This window comes from Serinus canaria, chromosome 7 (genome assembly GCF_022539315.1).
Source record: "Serinus canaria isolate serCan28SL12 chromosome 7, serCan2020, whole genome shotgun sequence".
NCBI lineage: Eukaryota > Metazoa > Chordata > Aves > Passeriformes > Fringillidae > Serinus > Serinus canaria.
In genome coordinates, this window is record NC_066321.1 from 20,245,143 (window position 1) to 20,264,267 (window position 19,125).

Sequence of the window (19,125 nt, forward strand, 5' to 3'; positions counted from 1 at the left end):
TGTAAGTGCAGTATGAACAATTTTAGCATAGTTTGATGGTCAGTAACAGGCTGTTACTAAGTTTATCATGGTACTAAGCATAATATTCAACTCTGTTGCAGTTACCTTGTGTGTCTGTCTTTATGTTATGTCCAGGGAGTTTGTATTAATGTGTTTGGATGTCTTTCGTTCAGCTGAACTCCATTAGTTCTGCTTCAATCCAACCTTTAAAAAAAAATCTCTCTTTCACACAAAAAACTAATGCAATGAAGTAGTTGAATACTTGTTGCTTGTCATCACTGTTTAGGAAGTGGTGCTCATTTAGCTTGCATAAGATAGATGGCAGATTTACTGAGAAGAGTGTCATGCCCAAGCCAGCGAGGGCTGACTTCTTCAACAGCTTGTAGGCAGGTAGATGCATGACAGGGTTTTCTTCCAAGCATTTAGAAATTTTGGATTAAAGTACAGTTTTGATGCTTAAAGGTGATTCTAAATATTCTTGTTAGTATCTAAGAGACCTTTGAAATACCAGTCTTTAACCACCACTTTGTAATTTGCTATCTGAAAATAATTTTCATTGAAGCACGGCACCTTCTTGTCAAAGATAGTACAAAAGCTTCAAAGATATGGACTGGCTTGCATGTGGTTCTGACTGTAAGGAATAATGGCTAATGCAGTTCACAGCTGATCACAGCAGCAGAAGAGAACAAAACATGAAAGGAATAGTCTAGAATCGCTAGTGCTAACAACAGCATAGTGATTAAAAGTATTTAGAGAGGATTTCTTTGTGATATAATGGTCCTTAGGAAAAGTTGGAAATTTTTTTACCCCACACTTTTTCATTGTCATATCTGTGGCAAATTAGAAGGTGCTTCTCTGGATTTCTTAGATGGAAGCCTGCTTTGGTATCTGTTAAATCCCAGATTAGAGTATGAACATCAATGTGAAGGTGATGGTATTAGCTGTGGTTGACACAGCATTTTTTTGTAGTTCTGCAATGTGATCTTTGTGTATATAACATAAATAAGATAACCTTAAAAATATTTTTTTGCATTTCCAAGTGATAAAAGCACTGTGTGTCTGTGCCTGTGGCAGTGAAGTACTCGTCTTCTTGGCTTGATACTCATATTTTGATTGCAGCCCCTGTCATGGTAGCACAGGGTGATTGGTTGGTCTGGGGTTTGCTGCAGTGCAGCCCCTCCTGTTGTCTACTGATTCTGATGGACTTTTACTGGATCCAGCAGCATCTTGTGTGAGATGGAGAGCAGTCACTGGGTTCTGCACATAGTTGTGGTGGGATAGGGAGCTATGGAACTTGGATTTGTTAATCATGGGGCATTTTTAATCATTCTCCGAAAAGATTCACCAAATACTTGTTTTATAGCCAGGACCTAAATATATTATACCATTGGAAAAATAAATATGAGACCTATCAATTAAATTCTAATGATCTGTTGAAGTACTTGTGTTGTAAACACCACAGCAGATGGTGTGCTCATAGCTTTGAAGACATGGTAAGTACTTCAGAAGAAGATGGTTTTATTCCATTCCTCTTACCAAGGTGTTAATGAAAAGGTGGTTTAGTTTTTGTAGCTGTTTGTATTATTCCTGTCTCATGTCAGAACATGCAGCTAGGCAGTCAAGGACAGTGAGGTCTCCTGGTAATCTGGCAGGAATTAGAGAATTGAATGCCCAATTGAATGTTTCCTAAGGAATATACAAACAAAATACAAAAGTTCCTGAGATGGAGATTCGATCGACTCAGTGGTCACCTGCATCTTCCAGCCTCGGGAAGGAGGTTGGAGGTACAGTTCATGCTTCTGCTGCTGCAAGAGTTCCTTGTCTTGGGAGGATGGTGGGGTTGCAGTTGTAGGGCAGAGCTCCTTCTGCTGGCAGATTCCTTGACTGGCTGAGTCTTGAGTGTTGCTGTTTGCCTGCAGGCGAATATTTTCACATTTGCTTACATAGCTGCCATTTAAATTATTTTGTGGTCTTTTAGATTGACTGCAAACAGGGAGGCTATAGAAGTTTTTATGCAGAAACCCATAGTACATCAGCTACTTCTATTCTAATAAATTTAGAGCTATAGCAAGCCAGTATTTGTTTGGCCTATGATTTATAGGTGGCACCATGATACATGTGCTAATGTTCATAATTACAGATAAAGGCATTAGATGACTCAATTTTTTGCTGTTGTTGCTTAAAGACTTTTTTGAGTAGCCTCAACACAGTTTTGAAGACCTTTAGCTAATGCTCAGACATTTACACATATGCAATTAAATCTTAACTATAGCTTTGAGCTTGACTTGGGTTACACTAACCTTTCATGCTGCTTAGCCTGCTCAGCAAGAAAAACAATATTACCATCAAGTGAGTAACATTTTTTCACAATACCAGAAAATTAACTTTTAAAATGTATGCTGTTTTCAGCAAATTGTACTGCAGACTGACTTACTTACCTACAAGTCCACAAAATAAATTAATTGACAGCTTTCTGAGAACATGTGTGAAGACTCACCTGTGGGCAAACAGCAGCACTCCCACTGCAAATCAAGGGATCTGTCAAATACTTTTGAAAAATTCTGAGGAGTTAATTGTGATCTTGTTTTTGTTGGATGCTCTTGCCTGGTACAGAGTTAACATAATCTCGAAGTCTTAAGGCATTACTGTGAGGAAAAATATAAAGTAGTACATATCTGTATTTGCATAATCTGTGTATTTGTATAAAAACATGTGTCTAAAATCTGTTAAATATTTGTTTTGATACACTGCAGAGGTGAAACTGTTGAGACACCTTCCTGGAAATACCTGACCTTTTTCTCAAAAACTTCAGGGCTTATATGTGTTAATTTCTGTGGATACAGTCTCATTGTCTTGCAGTCTCTTGCTCAAACCCAGCAGCATTGTTCAAGTGGAATTTGAAGGTTTTGTACATTTATCCAGAATTGCCAAACATCTGTAGTGTGCTTTGAGGAGTAGTTTCAGCTGCATTGCTGGGTATTTGGCAATCTCAAGCACGCTTGCTCTGTGTATTTAATCAGACTCCACAGCGCATGCCTGGAAATTCCACATTTCCAGTAAACATTGGATGGAGCTCTGTGTGCCTGCTATGCTGTAAGTGCCTGGGGTGCTGGACTCGCTGGACCCATGGTACTTTGTTCATAAACACAAATTCTGGATCGGACTGCTGCTGCTCTGCCAAAAATCCCAGATCTTTCTTGGAACAAAGTTTTCCAAGGTCTTCAGTTTTTCCAAAGACTTACCTTCTTACATCAGTGCCTTGGCCATGAAAGAACAGTCTCAGATTTATTTTTCCCACCCCCAAACATACAAAACATTTATCTGCCAAACTCTCTCGCTAGGTTTTCAAATGCCAGGCATTTGTGAACAGTCTTTCCTAGCTGTGTATGCTTATATATATATATATATATATATATATGTATATGTATATTATATGCTGTATATGTGTATACCCAGTGGGGTATGAAATAAGCTTTTATAGTAAATGACCCATTCTGAATTGTCTAACTTGTTTGTTTATTTGTTTGTTTTCAACAGGCAGAAATACTCAGTGTGCTCAGTCACAAAAACATCATTCAGTTCTATGGAGCTGTCATTGAACCTCCAAATTATGGCATAGTTACAGGTAAGGATTTTTGTCTGACCTTTTTATTGACTCTGTAAAGCTACAATGTTACAAGGTTATCTCCAGTGTTACCCAATTACAGTGTTTCTCTAATTGTTCTGGTCTTTAAATGTTAAGAGTGCTTGGCACTACCTGCCTCAATGTAATTGGGAGTATTGGAGGTGGGATCCAGGCTGGGAGCATAGCTGGAGGCAGCATGAGGCAAGTGAGGCCTAGGGTGTTCTTAGTGCACAAATACAGGAGTCCTTTTAACAGCCCTTTCTTTTGTGTTCTTTTACCCTGTTTGGAGAATTGCTTTCCCATTCTAATTGGTGTGTCACAAAAGTAGAGGTTTTCATGATATGAAGTTCTGGCTGGTTCTGTGAGGAAGGCGGGCTGGGTGTCTGCTCAGAGCAAAGCTGCCCCATGAGTTCTGCCTGCAATGAAAGTAGGAGAGTTTGCATTGTGAGGTTCACAATGGGAAGAGTTTGAAATAGAGTCAAGGGTTAATAGGCATTGTAGGACAACTCCCTATATTCATTGGAAACTAGGTTTTGTTTGTTTTGATAGTCCTAGAATTATGCGGAAGTTGGTTTTTGTGGTATTGTTGGGGTATTTTGTTGTTTTGGTTTTTTTTGGTTTTTTTTTTTTTCTGTCACTGTTTTAGCTTCCTGCTCTTATCTTGGGAGATGGTCCAGATATAGAATTTTCTCCCTTTCCTGTACAGGACAAACTACATAAGATAGGAGTAGGAAGTAAACTGAAAGCAATTTCCCAACTGCTCAAAGAAATGTTTGGAGAGATAAAACCCATGAAAGTGTGGATTAGGAGGCATGTTTTGGCATGTCTGTAACTTTCAATGCTCAATGTCTTTTGCATGTGGCACAATCTAACACCAGTTTGAGTCACTGCTAGTCAGGTTTTTGTTGGTTGGTGGTCAGAACTTGTGAAAATTCAGTTATTTCTACCTGCCTCTTAGACTTCTACTTATCACAGCAGATGGCAGTGTAATCCGAAATGCAACACATTTCAGGGCGTGGGGAGCTTTGCTTACTCCAGGAGTATCAGCCTGCTGGAGGTCATGGTGTGGCAGACAGCATTCCAGAGGTGCATGGGGTGACCACAGTCTGCACCACTTAGAAATGCATTGATGATGGCATATAGACAGGAATTTGAATTCCTTCTGGAAGCAATAAAATTAATAGAAAGCTAATAAATCAAGTAATGTAATTTTAGTATCCTTTTTAATATAAGTGTAAACCAGCAAGCAGAGTAGCAAAGGTGAGGTATAATCAATGACCTGGGATGATGTCTAGATCAGAAGACCTCAGCTTGGTCTCACAAGAGGTCAGTGTTTGGAGGACATATGTCCTGCTTACCAGTCACAGGACAGACAGCAACTAATGTAATTTACTGTGCTGTTGAGAATGGGGGCTCTTTAACTGCCTGTGAGACAGAGACTACAGTGTGTAGTTCAACAGCTTTGTTCCACAGGGAACTCTGATCAGATCTGGTTAAAGAAGAAGGAGGTTTGGGAATTTTTTAGCAAACTGTTAATTCTCTGTGCAACTTCTAAGGAGACTGGAGTCCTGTGGATTGGAATGGAGGCAAGGCTCCATTTCCCCACAGCATTTTCAAATGAGAAAATGGACACTGATAAAAGAATGTTAATTACACTTCAAATGTCTTTTAGAGGGATTTTCACTTTGTGATCTTCTGGATGGCCTTCAGTGTTGCAGACAATCCTGTGTTTAGTAAGAGATTCATTTCTTGAGAGAGAAAATCCCAAATAAGAAAAATATCTTGAGAAATTAATGTTTCTTCAGAGTGATGGAGATGAGAGCATTCAGCCAAGTACTGGCATGTACTGAGCATTAGCTGCATGTAATGTCTCATGTAGGATTATTGAAAAGTTCATTGAGAAGGGCTACAGCTGGAGTTAGAAAAATGTTTTCCTCCTAGGATGTATGTCAGTGTTCCAGCTCATCCTGCTGCCTGGTGAGCTGATGTCTTGTCATTCTAGATGTTCCTGGCCATTGCTGACTCTGTCAGCAGCAGTCTCTATATGTAGCTTTCAGATATGGCTTTTGGCCACAGCTGCCTCATCCCAAAAGGTTCTCAGAGCTTGTGCCCCCAATGCACAGAACCATACGTCTGTCACAGCATCACAGGGTGGGTCCAGTAAGGCAATCAGAGCTTTTCTTTTTAAAGCAGATATTTCTTTTCCATTATTTACAAAACGTTGTCCTTGCAATATGCTTTCCAAATCCACAAGCTCTTAGTAAATATCTGTGGCACCATAAGTATATGGGAGAAATACTAACAGTGGGACTTAGTTGATTGAAGCTGACTTGCCTCTGTTCACACAAAGTGGCAAAGGGCTGAAGGAGCTGAGTTGTCCCCTGACCCTGATGGATCAAATTATGCATTGTAAAGGCATGCAAAGCATGCAGCCAACCTGTTCCTGAAGAATCCATTTATAAGACAGATGATGACATCATGGGTAAAAAAAGCTTCTGTTTTAATTGTGGAAATGTGTGGGTCAGCAGCTTACTCCTCTCTCGGTGACATCAGAAGCAACATGTCTGTCCTTTCAGTGAGAGGTTGTACAGCAGTGATCCAAAGCTAACTTGCCACTTGAGTGTTTACTTTCAAAAGACTTGCTATTTTCTCCCTCTTTCATTTAGCACTGGAGTCTTCCCATCTGACCTGTCACATTCTAGGCTGCAGATTCAGTTTGGTCTCAGTTTCCTTCACCACACAGTGATCTCCAAGTGTTTTTGATTTCTTTGGTTAGGAACAATAGAAATTTTGGTATGCATTTACACTATCATGTATCTATAATTGATTAATTTTATTATTAACAAAATTCAGATACATTTGATATAGTCTTAAAGGCAATAATTTTGTGGCTGCTTTGAAATAATATGAAGATTTAGAGAGTCTTCTAGATAGGTTCTAAATTCTGCCTGAGAAGCACACTGAATAGCCTTGGGAGAGAGGGACAAAAGGCTCCTTGTATCCCCCTGCGCTGGGTGGCATCTGCCTGCCCTGTCGTTGCAAACAGATAAAAGAAAATGTATCAGCTGTTTCATCTTATGAACCTCCTGTTGTGTTTTTGGTGAAACATGAATGAATTCTTAATAAGATAAAGCTTATTTCTGTTAATATTTCATATTAATAAATACTTAGCAGAAGAGCTACAGGCTTTAAACTGCTGTAGATGACCTGCAGCACAAGGAAATCTATCCTGCTTATCACAGGGTTAGACTTCTGGTTTCTTCCTTCTTTTTTTCATGAACAAATGATTTGATCTGCTGTTTTGTTTCTCCATGGGGAAACAGGAAACTTTCAACTTGCAAACTCTTTCTTTGTAACAAAACATTATATATTTAGCATGTGGCTTTACTTAAAAAAAAATTAAATTAAAAATTATGTTTTGTTATGGGGCATAATTTATACTCAGTACTGCTTACCAGTGGGGAGTGTCCTCCCCAGTAAGATGAATCTGATACCACCAAACTCATCTGTTAATTGTTCTTTGATCAAATGTAGTTAATTCACTGTTTAAAAAAGTAAGAATTTTAGGTTATATGAAAGTGATACTGTAGAGATTTGAGTTGTCTCCAGTTTCACACCTAAATATGTATAGGGCTAGGTAGCTTGTTTTCCCTGCTTTAAGCCTCACAACTCTGGCAGTCAGACTGGATTTCATCTGCCACAGTTCCAAACACCAGTGGGCCCTGAATGCCCTTGTTTGTACCCCAGAATCCTGCTGTGGGATTCTGTAGGTATAGTTATGGGAAATTAAGAGAAACATCTGCTTGTCCTGAACAAGGAGCTTGCACAACATTTTACTCTGGAATTTGAACTGCTTCGCCTGATCTTTCTTGATGCCAGACCTTTCTAATGCTTTTTCATTTTAATGCTTGTTTTTCTATAAGATTACACTTTTTTGTTTGTTTTTTCATTTTTTGTTAGTAGTAGCTTATGTCTGCATTGGGATAATCAGATAAACTCTCTTACTGTACTGGTAATAATATTAGGCTGTTGAACCCAAATTCTTTGTCATTAAGCCAGAGGACTGCTTTCTGGAACTGGTAGAATTTCTATTATGTCTTTCAAGTTAGGTGCAATATTTTTAAATGTCTTGTTTTTTGTTTTTTGTTTTTTTAACAGAGTATGCTTCTGCTGGCTCACTGTTTGATTACATTAATAGTAACAAAAGTGAAGAGATGGATATGGATCATATCATGACCTGGGCCACTGACATAGCTAAAGGTAAGCAAGAAGAGTGGCATATACTGCCCTACAGAGCCAGCAAACATACAGCTTCCTTAGTCAGGAAAGCTTTCCTAGTCTACTTTATTGAGATGGTAATAAAACCAAGCAAACATATATAAATAAAAAAAGCAAAACCCATTCGTTGTTCTTTTTAATATGTTCCTTGTTTATTATGAATCAAAAAAATACTCTGGAGTGAAAATGGCTTCTGTGAGCCAGTTCTGGTGTGCTCCTAAGTCCCAAGAGAATAGTTTGCTGATGTACTGTAATTATGAGGTAAAGTGCATAATTGCCCTTATATCTGATTTGATTTGGGGCATTTAAAGAAGCTAAGGACTTATTCTCAGCAAACATACCAAAACTCTTCATATAATAATGTAGAATAAGCTGTTCCATTCTTTGTGTTCTCTGTGACTGACCACACAAGAATTAGTGTAAACTAATGAAAAAAAAGTAAATTCATATCTGGCTTAATTGTGTAGACACCTCCTTAACTATATAGTTAGAGAAAATAACTATGTATGATGTTAAAAACCATTAGCATAGCCAAATAGATGCTCTGAGAGATAAGAGTGAGCTTTGGTTAGTGCTTTTTACTCAGAGAAGATTATGGGAAGCTTTGGTTCTCCTTAAGCACGTCAATATGGCACACAGGTATGGCAACTTGTAATGAGTACAACTTGTGGGAACCAGGAATCATGACTGCAGAAACTTGATGGCCCTGCTCAGCCTGACTAACTAGATTGTTCCTTTGTTTTGTGTAGGAATGCACTATTTACACATGGAAGCTCCAGTCAAAGTTATCCACAGGGACCTGAAGTCCAGGAATGGTAAAGTAGCAAAACTCTGAAACGCTCTGCATTTACTGTTACCCATTAATATGGCATTTAAATCCATGCCTGAGTTTTGTGAACAAGCAGAATGCCTAACTGCTGCCTTGGTTGTCATCAAAGCTGCACTTGTTGAGACACAGAAAAGCTTGTTCCCTCCTCCCCATCCCGAGCCTGTCTGAAGTTCATTACAGACCTGGCATCATCTAGAGCAATGTGGAGAACTCTTTCAACTTGTGTCTTGCTGGCCATGATTGGCCAAGAAAGTTAATGATACTTTCAGATACTGCCTGGGTACTCCTTACTTCTTTTTTCTATTTGGAAAAGTTGAGTACCAGGAAAGGCTGGCAGACACCAGACACAATAGATTGGATAAGGCCTATTATTTCTTATCAGAAAATCTTGTCTTTATTGTGGCTTTTTTTGAGGTTTGACAGATATTCAGGCTTTTGAGTCATACACATTCAGTGTAGTCTGTACTTAGCAGTTGACAGTCGTTTCTGAAATTCGCTGAACGTTGCCTTTTAGATGAAACTTCTACTACTAGTGGTGGGATAGGAGAGGCACAGATTTTAATAATGCACAGATTTCAATGATGCATAATAGTCAAGAAACATATAGGTCTCTCTCACCTCGGTTGTAGGTTTTCTCCTTTTATTAATGACTCTGCTAGAGAGCTTCTTGTTAAACCTAACTGTACTGGGAAGAATGAAGTTCATCTGTGTTGCTGTCTTTTAACTCAGTAAGGCCTGAAAGGTTTTGCATTTGTTCAGAGGGTTGCAGGTATTCAGCAGATGTTCTGTCAGCTTCTCAATGAAACCAGGACAGGTGTGCACATTCAGATCTGGCTCACCTTAGGGTCATTTTCTTATTGAAAAATGAAGTATTTTGCTGTAAAAATGTATTGGGCTTGCTTTTTGCATTTTTGTAACCTTTTGTTTTTTCATTTTCAGTTGTTATAGCTGCTGATGGTGTGTTAAAGGTATGAGCACTTTAATTATTTATAGAGGGATGCTGCTGCTTGACTGGCTGTTTCCATGTCTGATGAATGAGGTCAATACTCATAATATCAGTTTAATATTTTCTTTATTTTTGCCAGATCTGTGATTTTGGTGCCTCAAGATTCCACTCCCATACGACACACATGTCATTAGTGGGCACTTTCCCATGGATGGCCCCAGAAGTTATTCAGAGTCTTCCAGTGTCTGAAACATGTGACACGTACTCATATGGAGTGGTGAGTGCCTCATCTCGCTGTGCCTTGTGGCAGTTTGTCAGTGTGACAGAATTCACCTGCTGCAACTGCAGCAATTCTCAATAAGAACAACAAGAAATGCCACAGCTCCTTCTAAGACTGACCCATCCTTTATAATTATATGCTTGAAAATGATAGGAAGAACATAGTATCTTGCATGTTTAGTAGCATCTGATTAGATTAGCAGCATGCCAGTGGAGGAAGTGCCACAATTATTCAGCATATGTCCAAAGGCTTTCAGGAGTGACTGAAAGCATCATGAATCTCTGATTGTGGGGTTTTTTTGTGGAACCAAAGAGAAAAAGCTTGTCTTGTAATAGGCGGGGGGGTAACATGAGCATTCCACTTTCCCCAAAATAGAGTGTCACTGATTTTTATTAAAAAGCAGCTGCTCTATACTCAATTGTTTAAACGACACTGCTGTCACTATCTGTGAGAATAGACTCAATCTGAAAATACAGAAGCCCAGCACTGCTTTGCTGAAGGGTGAGGAATCAGTTATAGTTCATAAGAATGTCAGGTTTTCAGATTCGGTAATGTGAATTACTTTACTCTGTCCACAGCTAAACTCTAATTTAGTTTTGCTCTGCAATACAAAGTAGGCTAGAAATAGCCCCACTGGTCACATCAGTTGTGTGCCTAACCCCATAGCCTTCCTCTGGCAGGGGACAGTAAATAGTATTTGGGGGGAAAGGAAAGGAAGTGGGGCTGTAGTTTTCATGCATATTGGTGCATTAACCATTTTTCTGTTTGGATTCAACAGTGGGTGGCAGAATAAGAAATTCTTCACTACCTGCCAAATATTGTCTCTTTCTCTTTGAGGAATGGGAGGAGATGGGTGTGAGGGAGGCACTGTGGTTTTAAGCTAGCACCTATGGCTGTACATAGCTAAGCTGATGTCTCAGTGGAGGGTGAGTTAAACTTTTTGCCAAACAGTTGTTTATAGTGAGAAAAATTTTTGAGACATGATGTGACATCACTTATCAGTGAAAGTTTGAAAGTTTGCAAGGATCCTATATTGTCAGACTCAAAATCCTTGCTTGCTTAACTGAACTAGGTCACAAAGAGTAAGAGAACATAAGCTAACAAATATAAATATTAATGTAAACTGTTACTGGAAGCAATCACATATTGTCCACTGAAGGGAAACATTCCAGTTTCAAAACAGAACAACAATGTTAGAGGAGAAATTCCAAACATGGTATTATAGTTCAAACTTCTCATATAGTCATCCTAGTTTGAACTGACTTTAGGTAATGTTTTCAAAGTGGGAGAAGGTAAGAAGTTGTTTAGTATCTTATCATGCCAAGTATTAACGGTGCCTTGGGAACAGTATGTTGTGAAAAGTTTATTTTACCTCATTGAAAAAGTCAGGTTCCTTTGAGAGTTCTGGGCTTGGAGGTAAAACTGAACTATCCTCCTTATAAAAACAGTTCAGTGTTACCAGAGTATTTTAATATTGTTATGGGTGTGTAGTGTTACTTTAGAATGCCTAGTAATGACCCACAATTTTTTAATATATTATTTTTTAATTAATGTGTTCTACGGTGGGTAGAAGCTTATGAATATATAAGCACTTAGGAGTAATTATTCTTTTTATAACTCTAGTCTTGGAACACCATCATTTTCAGAGGAGATAGATGGGTAGAAATGAAGAACGGCAGTGGCCCAAGTTCTCTGTTTGTGAAATAACCTGATATTAGGGGGTTATACCAGCAAGAAATGGCCTGAATATAACATTGAAAGTTGGAATGGAATCTCCCTATAATAAGTGTTATAACTACCAGAGAAGTAGCTAGGGGCCTGAAAACAAGGGTATTTTTGTCTCTTTAAGTTATTATCATCTATAAAAACAAAATGTAAAGAATCCCTTTTTGAAGCATAACACTTGCCAGCAGCTTTTGTGCTAGAGAGACAAATCTGCTTTACTTCAGTTAAAGTCCTCTTAACAAAGAACAGAATCCTTTCAAATGTAAACTAGTAAGATGCTAGGAATAGATATTTCATTTGCAATATTTGTCATCTTTCCCATGGTTTTCTTTAATTTCCTTTCTTCTATTTTTTTATCTGACAGTCTTTTCTTTCTAGAAACCCATCTGTGATTTTAAATATTCTGCTTAAGCTGTGTGAGAGCTTTTTTCCGTGAAGTGTTGAAGTCTTTCTGCAGCCTCATAGGTCTGAGCTGCTTCTCAGCTGAAATGAATTTTCCTTTTTGTGAACAGTTGTATGTATGTTTATAGCTAATGTTTAGATTAGCTTGTCCTGCCCTTCATGGATGGTTAAACAGGCCTATGTATTCTCTGAGATACATAGTCAATAATTTATAATGCTGTCATGAATTTTCAAGGAAAATTTATTACCACACAAAGAGAGATCATACACTTTCCTTCAGCCATGTTGTAGTTCCCTTTCCTGATCCATTTCCAAGTTTGTACTCTAAACAACTAAAACCAAGTGTTACAAGTGATCAACCCTGAAACTGACTTGTATGTCACTGTGTGTTGCTCAAAAATTATTCCTTGCCATCTCTGTCATTCCTTGCTGTCTCTGCCAGATAGGAAGGTGTATGTGGAATGACAGTGTCACTCTAAAAGCTGCTCAAAATCATGAAGACATATGCTCAGAATATATTATCCTGGCAGAGCTGTTTGTAGTGCACCACAGTGTGTGTTTGTGTATCAGTATAAATGTCTTAATCACAGAAAGCTTATCCCATGTAGTTGAATTATTTTATCACTTACAAGAACAAATAAGTAAAATCATTAATTGGCTATTGGTGGCCTAGAGACTGCCACCAATAAATGTAGCAGCTGTTCAAACACTGCTTTAGTTATGAGAACATATGTTATTTATAGAGGGAATGTTGGCCAGCTCCAGGGGTTATCCCTTACTCTTTTTGAAAAGAATGATGTGATCTTTAACTGCAGTTGGATCAATGCAGAGAAGACAGACCTAATTTTCATGCCTAAGGGCAGTACCTCTGTGAGTGCAATGCTAATGCTTAAGCTGTACCTCTGCTAACTGTGGCTCCTGACATTGTCTGTGAACAGTTTCCTACCAGACAAAGCATATTTTTTTTCAGCAAAGGTGTTCAGAGTGTTTTCTTTAAGTAAGTGATTACTAACTTGGATGTTCCCCTATCCAAATGGCACTTTGAATCTTTGTTGGCTTTGCACCAGTGTGGGGACAGCGTGTGGGGTAGAGGTGTTGTGGGTTTAGTTTTTCCTTTGGGTTTTTGTCACATAATTGAGAGGATAGGAATTAAAATGCACAGCTGAACTGACAGAAGTAAATGTGTGAGCTTTTTCTGAACCTGACACATAATTCTTATTGTCAGGTTTGTGTATAGAGTGAACATTAATACATTTATCTCTCCTTCCTCTTCCTCTATATGCAAAGATGAGTCCAGCATCTTCAGAGGCTGCAGCTTACTGCACTATTATTGAATGGCCTTGCTTTGTTTTTCATCATTGTTTCTAGCTTGGCTGTTTTCTCTGTGAGCACCTGCTGTCCATCATCACAGGATGTGATGTGATTGGGAAAGCAGGTGATCCTCACCATTACAGGTGGGAGTGGAAGTGAACCACATCAGTCTCATTTAGATTATACACCAGGAAGGAAAGATAAAATAATTTCCATATGAAGTGAGCTGGAGAATCAGTTCTGAAAATGAACAGAGTGTGCCTCACAATAAAGAGGCTGGGGCAAGTTAGGCTGAGGTCCTTGTCTGCTTCTGAATCACCCTGGGGAGAGGAAGAGGCAAATGAGAATGCAGACAGTACCCATTTGCTGCTTTTTAAAAGACTGCTGATGCAGTCATTCACCTTAGCTGATGATTCAGGGTAGCTAGTCTGTGAGAAGGGGTTGAAACTCATGTAAAACTGAACATAGGGGCACGTCACCGTTGGAAGGAAAGGCTTTCTCTACATTTGGCCTGAATATGAAAATTGCATTGTTGTTAAAATATTTTTTAAACCTGTGTAAGTAAATCCAAGGGTTTCCAACGTCCCACTTTGATATCTTTTACTTTCATTTATTAGTAACATGAAGGCATCAAGAAAAATCCTTCATATTGTGTCAAATTGCTGTTTTTCTCTTCAACTATGTGCAATCTTGGATGAGTTTTTAGCTAGCCCTGTTGGCTTAAGGAGGCAGTGATCTGTTCAGGCAGTGGAAATAAACACTAAAGGTGTCATGATAAAGGAATTCGGTGCAAAATGTTCTGCACAACTGTATGTGCATGAATGAAACAAGACAGCTCTTAAAACTTACAGTCTTCTGAAAGAAAGATAACACAGCAGTAGTTTTCCAGCTCATGGCTCTTGAAAACATTTAAAATGTATTTCATTATGTTCTTTACTTGGAAGGTTCTTTAGATACTGCTCTGTCTGAGGTGCAAACTTGAGTTTTTTCCTCTGTAGTTTCATGGTACAGTCCCAACAGATGAGGTTGTTCTGCAAGGCTGCTCAACCACATGTTTGATTTGGTCCTGGAACCTTTGTTTTAAACGGACTGTTTTTTACACTGCTTTTTTGTATGAAGTACATGGGACTGGTAATTTTTTTTCCTTCTCTCACAAATTTCCTTCTCTACCAGTAGAAAGGTGATAATTTGAGTTACAATTGAGGTGCCTTTTTTTCCTTCTGAAAGGATTGAACTGAGGCTAACAGGATAATTGAACAGGTCTGTGGTAGTTCTCCCCATATATTTCTTATTCTCAGAAAAATTGTTCTTATTTTTCCAAGATACCCTTACTTTTACTAATCAGTCTTCTGACTCAAGCAGAATTATTCAAATAGGTCTATTGTTGGAGTACCCTGTTAACTTATTAAAGGCCCAACTCTGCCTCAATGCATTTTTTTGCTTGACCTCCATCTGTCAATGTTGTTCCATTTGCTTTTTCATTATCTTCATAGCTGCCCACAGTCTATTCAAAATGATGCAGCTGGAATAAACCTGGGCACTAACCCAAACAGTGAGGATATAAAGACTTGTATAAGGATCTTAATGCATTTTGGCAAATCCTGCCTTAAAGATTCTTTGTTATTGTTGTTATACTTGATATATGCACAGAAGAAAAAGTTTGTAGATATTTACAACATGATGTGTATATGAAAGTTTTGCTTAAAAAATAAAAAGGGATATATACAAGTGGAGGTACAAAGTGCTATTAATTTGGTTGAATTCCAATATATTGTCCCAATGGCAGAAAAACAAGTTGGATTCATTGACTTGAAGCCTTTTTGATTATGCCAAACTCTTTTCTACACAGTAGCTTGGGTATTGTGTTACCAGAAGGCTAAAAGCATGTAAAACTAGGAGACCTTTCTCTGTCTAAGGAAGTACATCTATAAAAACTCAAGGAGAAGAGAGTAATTTTTTATATGCTATATATTGCTTAGTTTAATATGATCACATACATGTAGATAAACAATTACAGTTTTGATTGCAAAATTGTATTTTTATAGGTGTATCAAAGGAGCTAAATACCTTTTAGATCATATTCACCGGTTGCAATTGCATAGAAATATTTTTAAATGAAAAATTACTGCAAAGCAAAGATATGTCTAGCTGGTGCTGAGAAGGAGAGGAAGAGCATTGTCTTCCCAAGTCTCAGTTGCCAAATGTGAACTTTATAGTGTACAAAGATAGTAAAAAAGCAACCCAGTTTTTCATCTTGGCTTTTCTGTAGAGGAAAAAGCAGAAACATTCAAATTAATTTTGTGAGAGGATCTTGCACACAAACACTGGTCCAAGTTCCTGCAAATGAAAACTGGTTGCCTGGTAATTGGATACAGAATAGTGCTGTATCAAGGTTTAATAATGTATTTAAAATACAAAGTACAGAAATAAAAATTCTTTTCTTTTTTTCTCTTCCAGGTTCTCTGGGAGATGCTAACAAGGGAGGTCCCCTTTAAAGGCTTGGAAGGATTACAAGTAGCTTGGCTTGTAGTGGAAAAAAACGAGGTAAGACTACGTTTCTACATTCAGGTACATAGATCAGAAAACAGTATTGGGGTTTTGCAAAAGACTTTTTCATCTTCTTCAAATTGAAAGTAAGTTCACGCGTATGGAAAGATTAGCAGTAGGAGCTAACACAAAGGGTCAAAGTGATGTTATTCCTCATGAATGGACCCTTTACATCTAATTGTTGCAGCTTCACGTCGTGATGCTGTAGATCAAAAATTGTACAAGTACTGTACTAGTTTCTCAGTCTCAATTGTAAAACCTAGGGGTTTGTTCTTAGTGATGAAAGAAGCCATTGCGTCCAAGGTAGGGGAACAGTTTAACTCCATCTCCTGCGTTTAGGACATCTTTTTACTGGCCGGGAGTTGATATATCTGTAAGAGACCTTCAGCTACTTCAACTTAACTCTCCCAGCAGGAGTCACTATAGTACAAGAAACTGCCGCTTAGATGAAAATTTCAAAAATAAAAGAAGAAAAAATAGTTTTAAAAAAAGAGAGAAATTACAGTTTTGCCACCTACGTTCAACACTACATTGAAGATGAGCTCCTCACTGGTATCGGCAAGGCTGTGGCATAGCTGCAAGCCTCCTCATGCAGAGTCTTTCCATTTCAAAAGCACTTCAGTGGTGTAAACACCGTTTGTACAGTGTCCCCAGCCTCGCTTTTCTTCTTCTCACAAATTGAGGCTTTCAGTTAGTTGGACATGTGAGCGTATATCTGAACACATAGTCCCTTGATATCAAAGACAGTAACTACATTTAAAAAACATTTAAAGTTGTGACTGTACCACACACAGACAAGCATGGAAATCCTCCACAAAGATGAAACCTCCTCTATCTAGACACAGCGGAAGCTTGGGAAACATTACAATGGCGAGGCACCGGCTGTACAATACAGATTTCTATTATTCTACATAAACTGTTTCTCAAAATGCTTTAGAGTTAAACAGAGGAGTTAGGTTTCCTCCTCTTAGTTTAATGGTTTTTGTTGGTGTTTTTTCCCTCTCTCTTTTTTTCTTCTTTTTGAGGACTGGATTAATTCCAGTGAGGGACACTGTGATATACCAATTAGTTGGAAATGCTACACTAACAGTGTGAAGATTGTGAATGTGGTCTTCTACTGCATTTATCAGAGCAGGGGGCACAATGACACTCTTTCTCCTAGTCCAAGAAAAAGCCTCACACATCATTTTGAAGGAGGAACCATAAAGCCTTCCATCAACAGTATTTGGCTCTTGTGCCTACCACATGCAGTTTTATGTAAGGGGTAAGAGTGGCATTGGGAATGTTCTAAAGAGATGCAGTAACATGCTGAAACATGTCTGAGACTACAAGACACATTTCTCTACAGTTTTCCGGAGCAAGGAATTGCGTTAAATACAGTATGGACAAAATGTAGATGTGACTATGTTACTAACGGCTGCAGAAACCTAAGGGGTGGCATTCTCAGAGCCAGCTCTTTGTCTGTCAGGTACCACTAGCCTGTTGCTACCACATTTCTTAGAGGGCTGTGAGGGAGCATTGCATTCTTTTAATTTTTTCTGGCCACTACATGGGTAACATGTCCAGTGTAGGCCTTGAAAAGTCAGCTGGTGCTAGTTTTCTTAGTTTTCTGTGTCCCAAAACAAGTGTAAGGGTCAGGTTCTGCTCTCAGTTCAGTCTGTTGATATCAGTGGGATTGGATGGTTCCAGTCCACAAGAGGATCGGATCACTGTGGAGCCACTCCTCCATTTTTTGGATTGCAAGTCTTTTGTTAAAATCAGTGAGGGACTGAGGCCAAAGCATAATTGCATAAGGTGAAAAATCCCCTTTGTAAAGCCTGAGGCCAGCAAATGGAGTGCATTCTAATGTGTCTGTATGGATCTCCTTTGACACTATGCATTATTTCACAGTGTTATTTTTATTGTGGTAGACATTTTTTTAAGCCATTTTTTAAAGAAAAGCAAAGCATGAGAGTTCAGGTTATGCTGGACATGATCTCATAATAATCTGCCACTGAGAAATGTGTTCTTTTTTATAATATGACATTTGGATCCTGCTACCTCTATATAACATATTATATAGGTGACATTCTTCACAAGTGAGACAAGTGGTGATTGCTATGATTGTCCACCTCCTGGAACACTCAGGGTTACAGACAATACTGTAGCAAGACTAGCCAGTGTATTTTTAGGACAATGACTCAATTAGAGATCAGGCACCAGTGCAACTTATTTATGCATTGTACAAATTTCTGTGTATTTCTTCCACAGAAACCCTTGCACATTAAGTTATGACATTAATAATCAGACTTCTGCAGTGCTGTGCCTCTGTGTCTCATGTTTCCAGTTCTTACAGGGTTCAAATGCTTTTGGAGCAGAATTTAACGCTTACTTTTGGCTGCTGTGTCTTGTAAGGCTTTGCAGGTCACACTGCAGCAATGTAATGGTACAGAGTGACATAACTTGCTCTGCTTTGCTTCTTAAAAGGCAGTAGTAGGGCAGATGAAAGGGTCTTCCTGAGAGGATAGTCTGAACAGGAATGTAATTCCTGGTTCTCGCCTCTTAGAGGACAAGAACCCTTTTTCCAGCTTGACCCCTCTTACATTTGGACTCGCTTTCACTGAGAAACTGGTTTTCTATCTAACTTTACAAAATTTATTTATATGATATGAAACATCTGAAGTCAGTTAACAGCTTTAGTGAGAGCAGAGGGATCTCCTTCAGCGTGTAATGTTGGAAGCATGTGCAGTCAGCTGGAGAGGCTTCAGTATCTGTGTATGTGAGAAAGGATTTGCTTTTAGGCTTTCCAGTCCGGAGGCAGGCTGTTAATATAAAAATCTTCTAATTTAAAACTCTCAGCAAATGAAACCAAGCTAGCTACAAACTAATTCTCTGTAGTCAGTGGTCCTGGCTATAGCCAGCAACTCCTTGTCTTCAGTCATTAGGAAATATTTATGAGTTCACTGTGCTCTGTGAGTGCTTTCTGAGATCTGCATGTCCTCATTAATCCTTCTGACCACAGGCTCATGAAACGTCTCTTGTGTCATGTAGAGCTTCACTTAACTCTTTTTAACTCACTTAATGTAATCTATATTTCAGCTATTTGTGTGTCAGAAGTGATTATAGTATTGTACTGCTAGATCATTTATGTGGGAGAAAGGAATTAAGGCAGGGTGTACATTATGCCTATCTGACAAACAACT

General features: G+C 38.6%; 1 protein-coding gene across 4 annotated transcripts in view; it reads left to right on the forward strand.

Moving 5' to 3' along the window:
- MAP3K20 (mitogen-activated protein kinase kinase kinase 20) overlaps nt 1-19,125 on the forward strand; it is a 92,048-nt gene that overhangs the window by 25,793 nt on the left and 47,130 nt on the right. For all 4 annotated transcript variants that reach the window (XR_007778021.1, XM_050977090.1, XM_030241035.2 and 1 more), the window contains exons 3-8: nt 3,538-3,625; nt 7,784-7,885; nt 8,653-8,718; nt 9,672-9,700; nt 9,818-9,955; nt 15,854-15,940. Coding sequence is in view for 3 of the 4 variants with exons in the window: in XM_050977090.1 (XP_050833047.1) it covers nt 3,538-3,625; nt 7,784-7,885; nt 8,653-8,718; nt 9,672-9,700; nt 9,818-9,955; nt 15,854-15,940 (510 nt within the window). In the remaining variant the exon portion in view is untranslated. The remainder of the gene's footprint in view (nt 1-3,537; nt 3,626-7,783; nt 7,886-8,652; nt 8,719-9,671; nt 9,701-9,817; nt 9,956-15,853; nt 15,941-19,125) is intronic.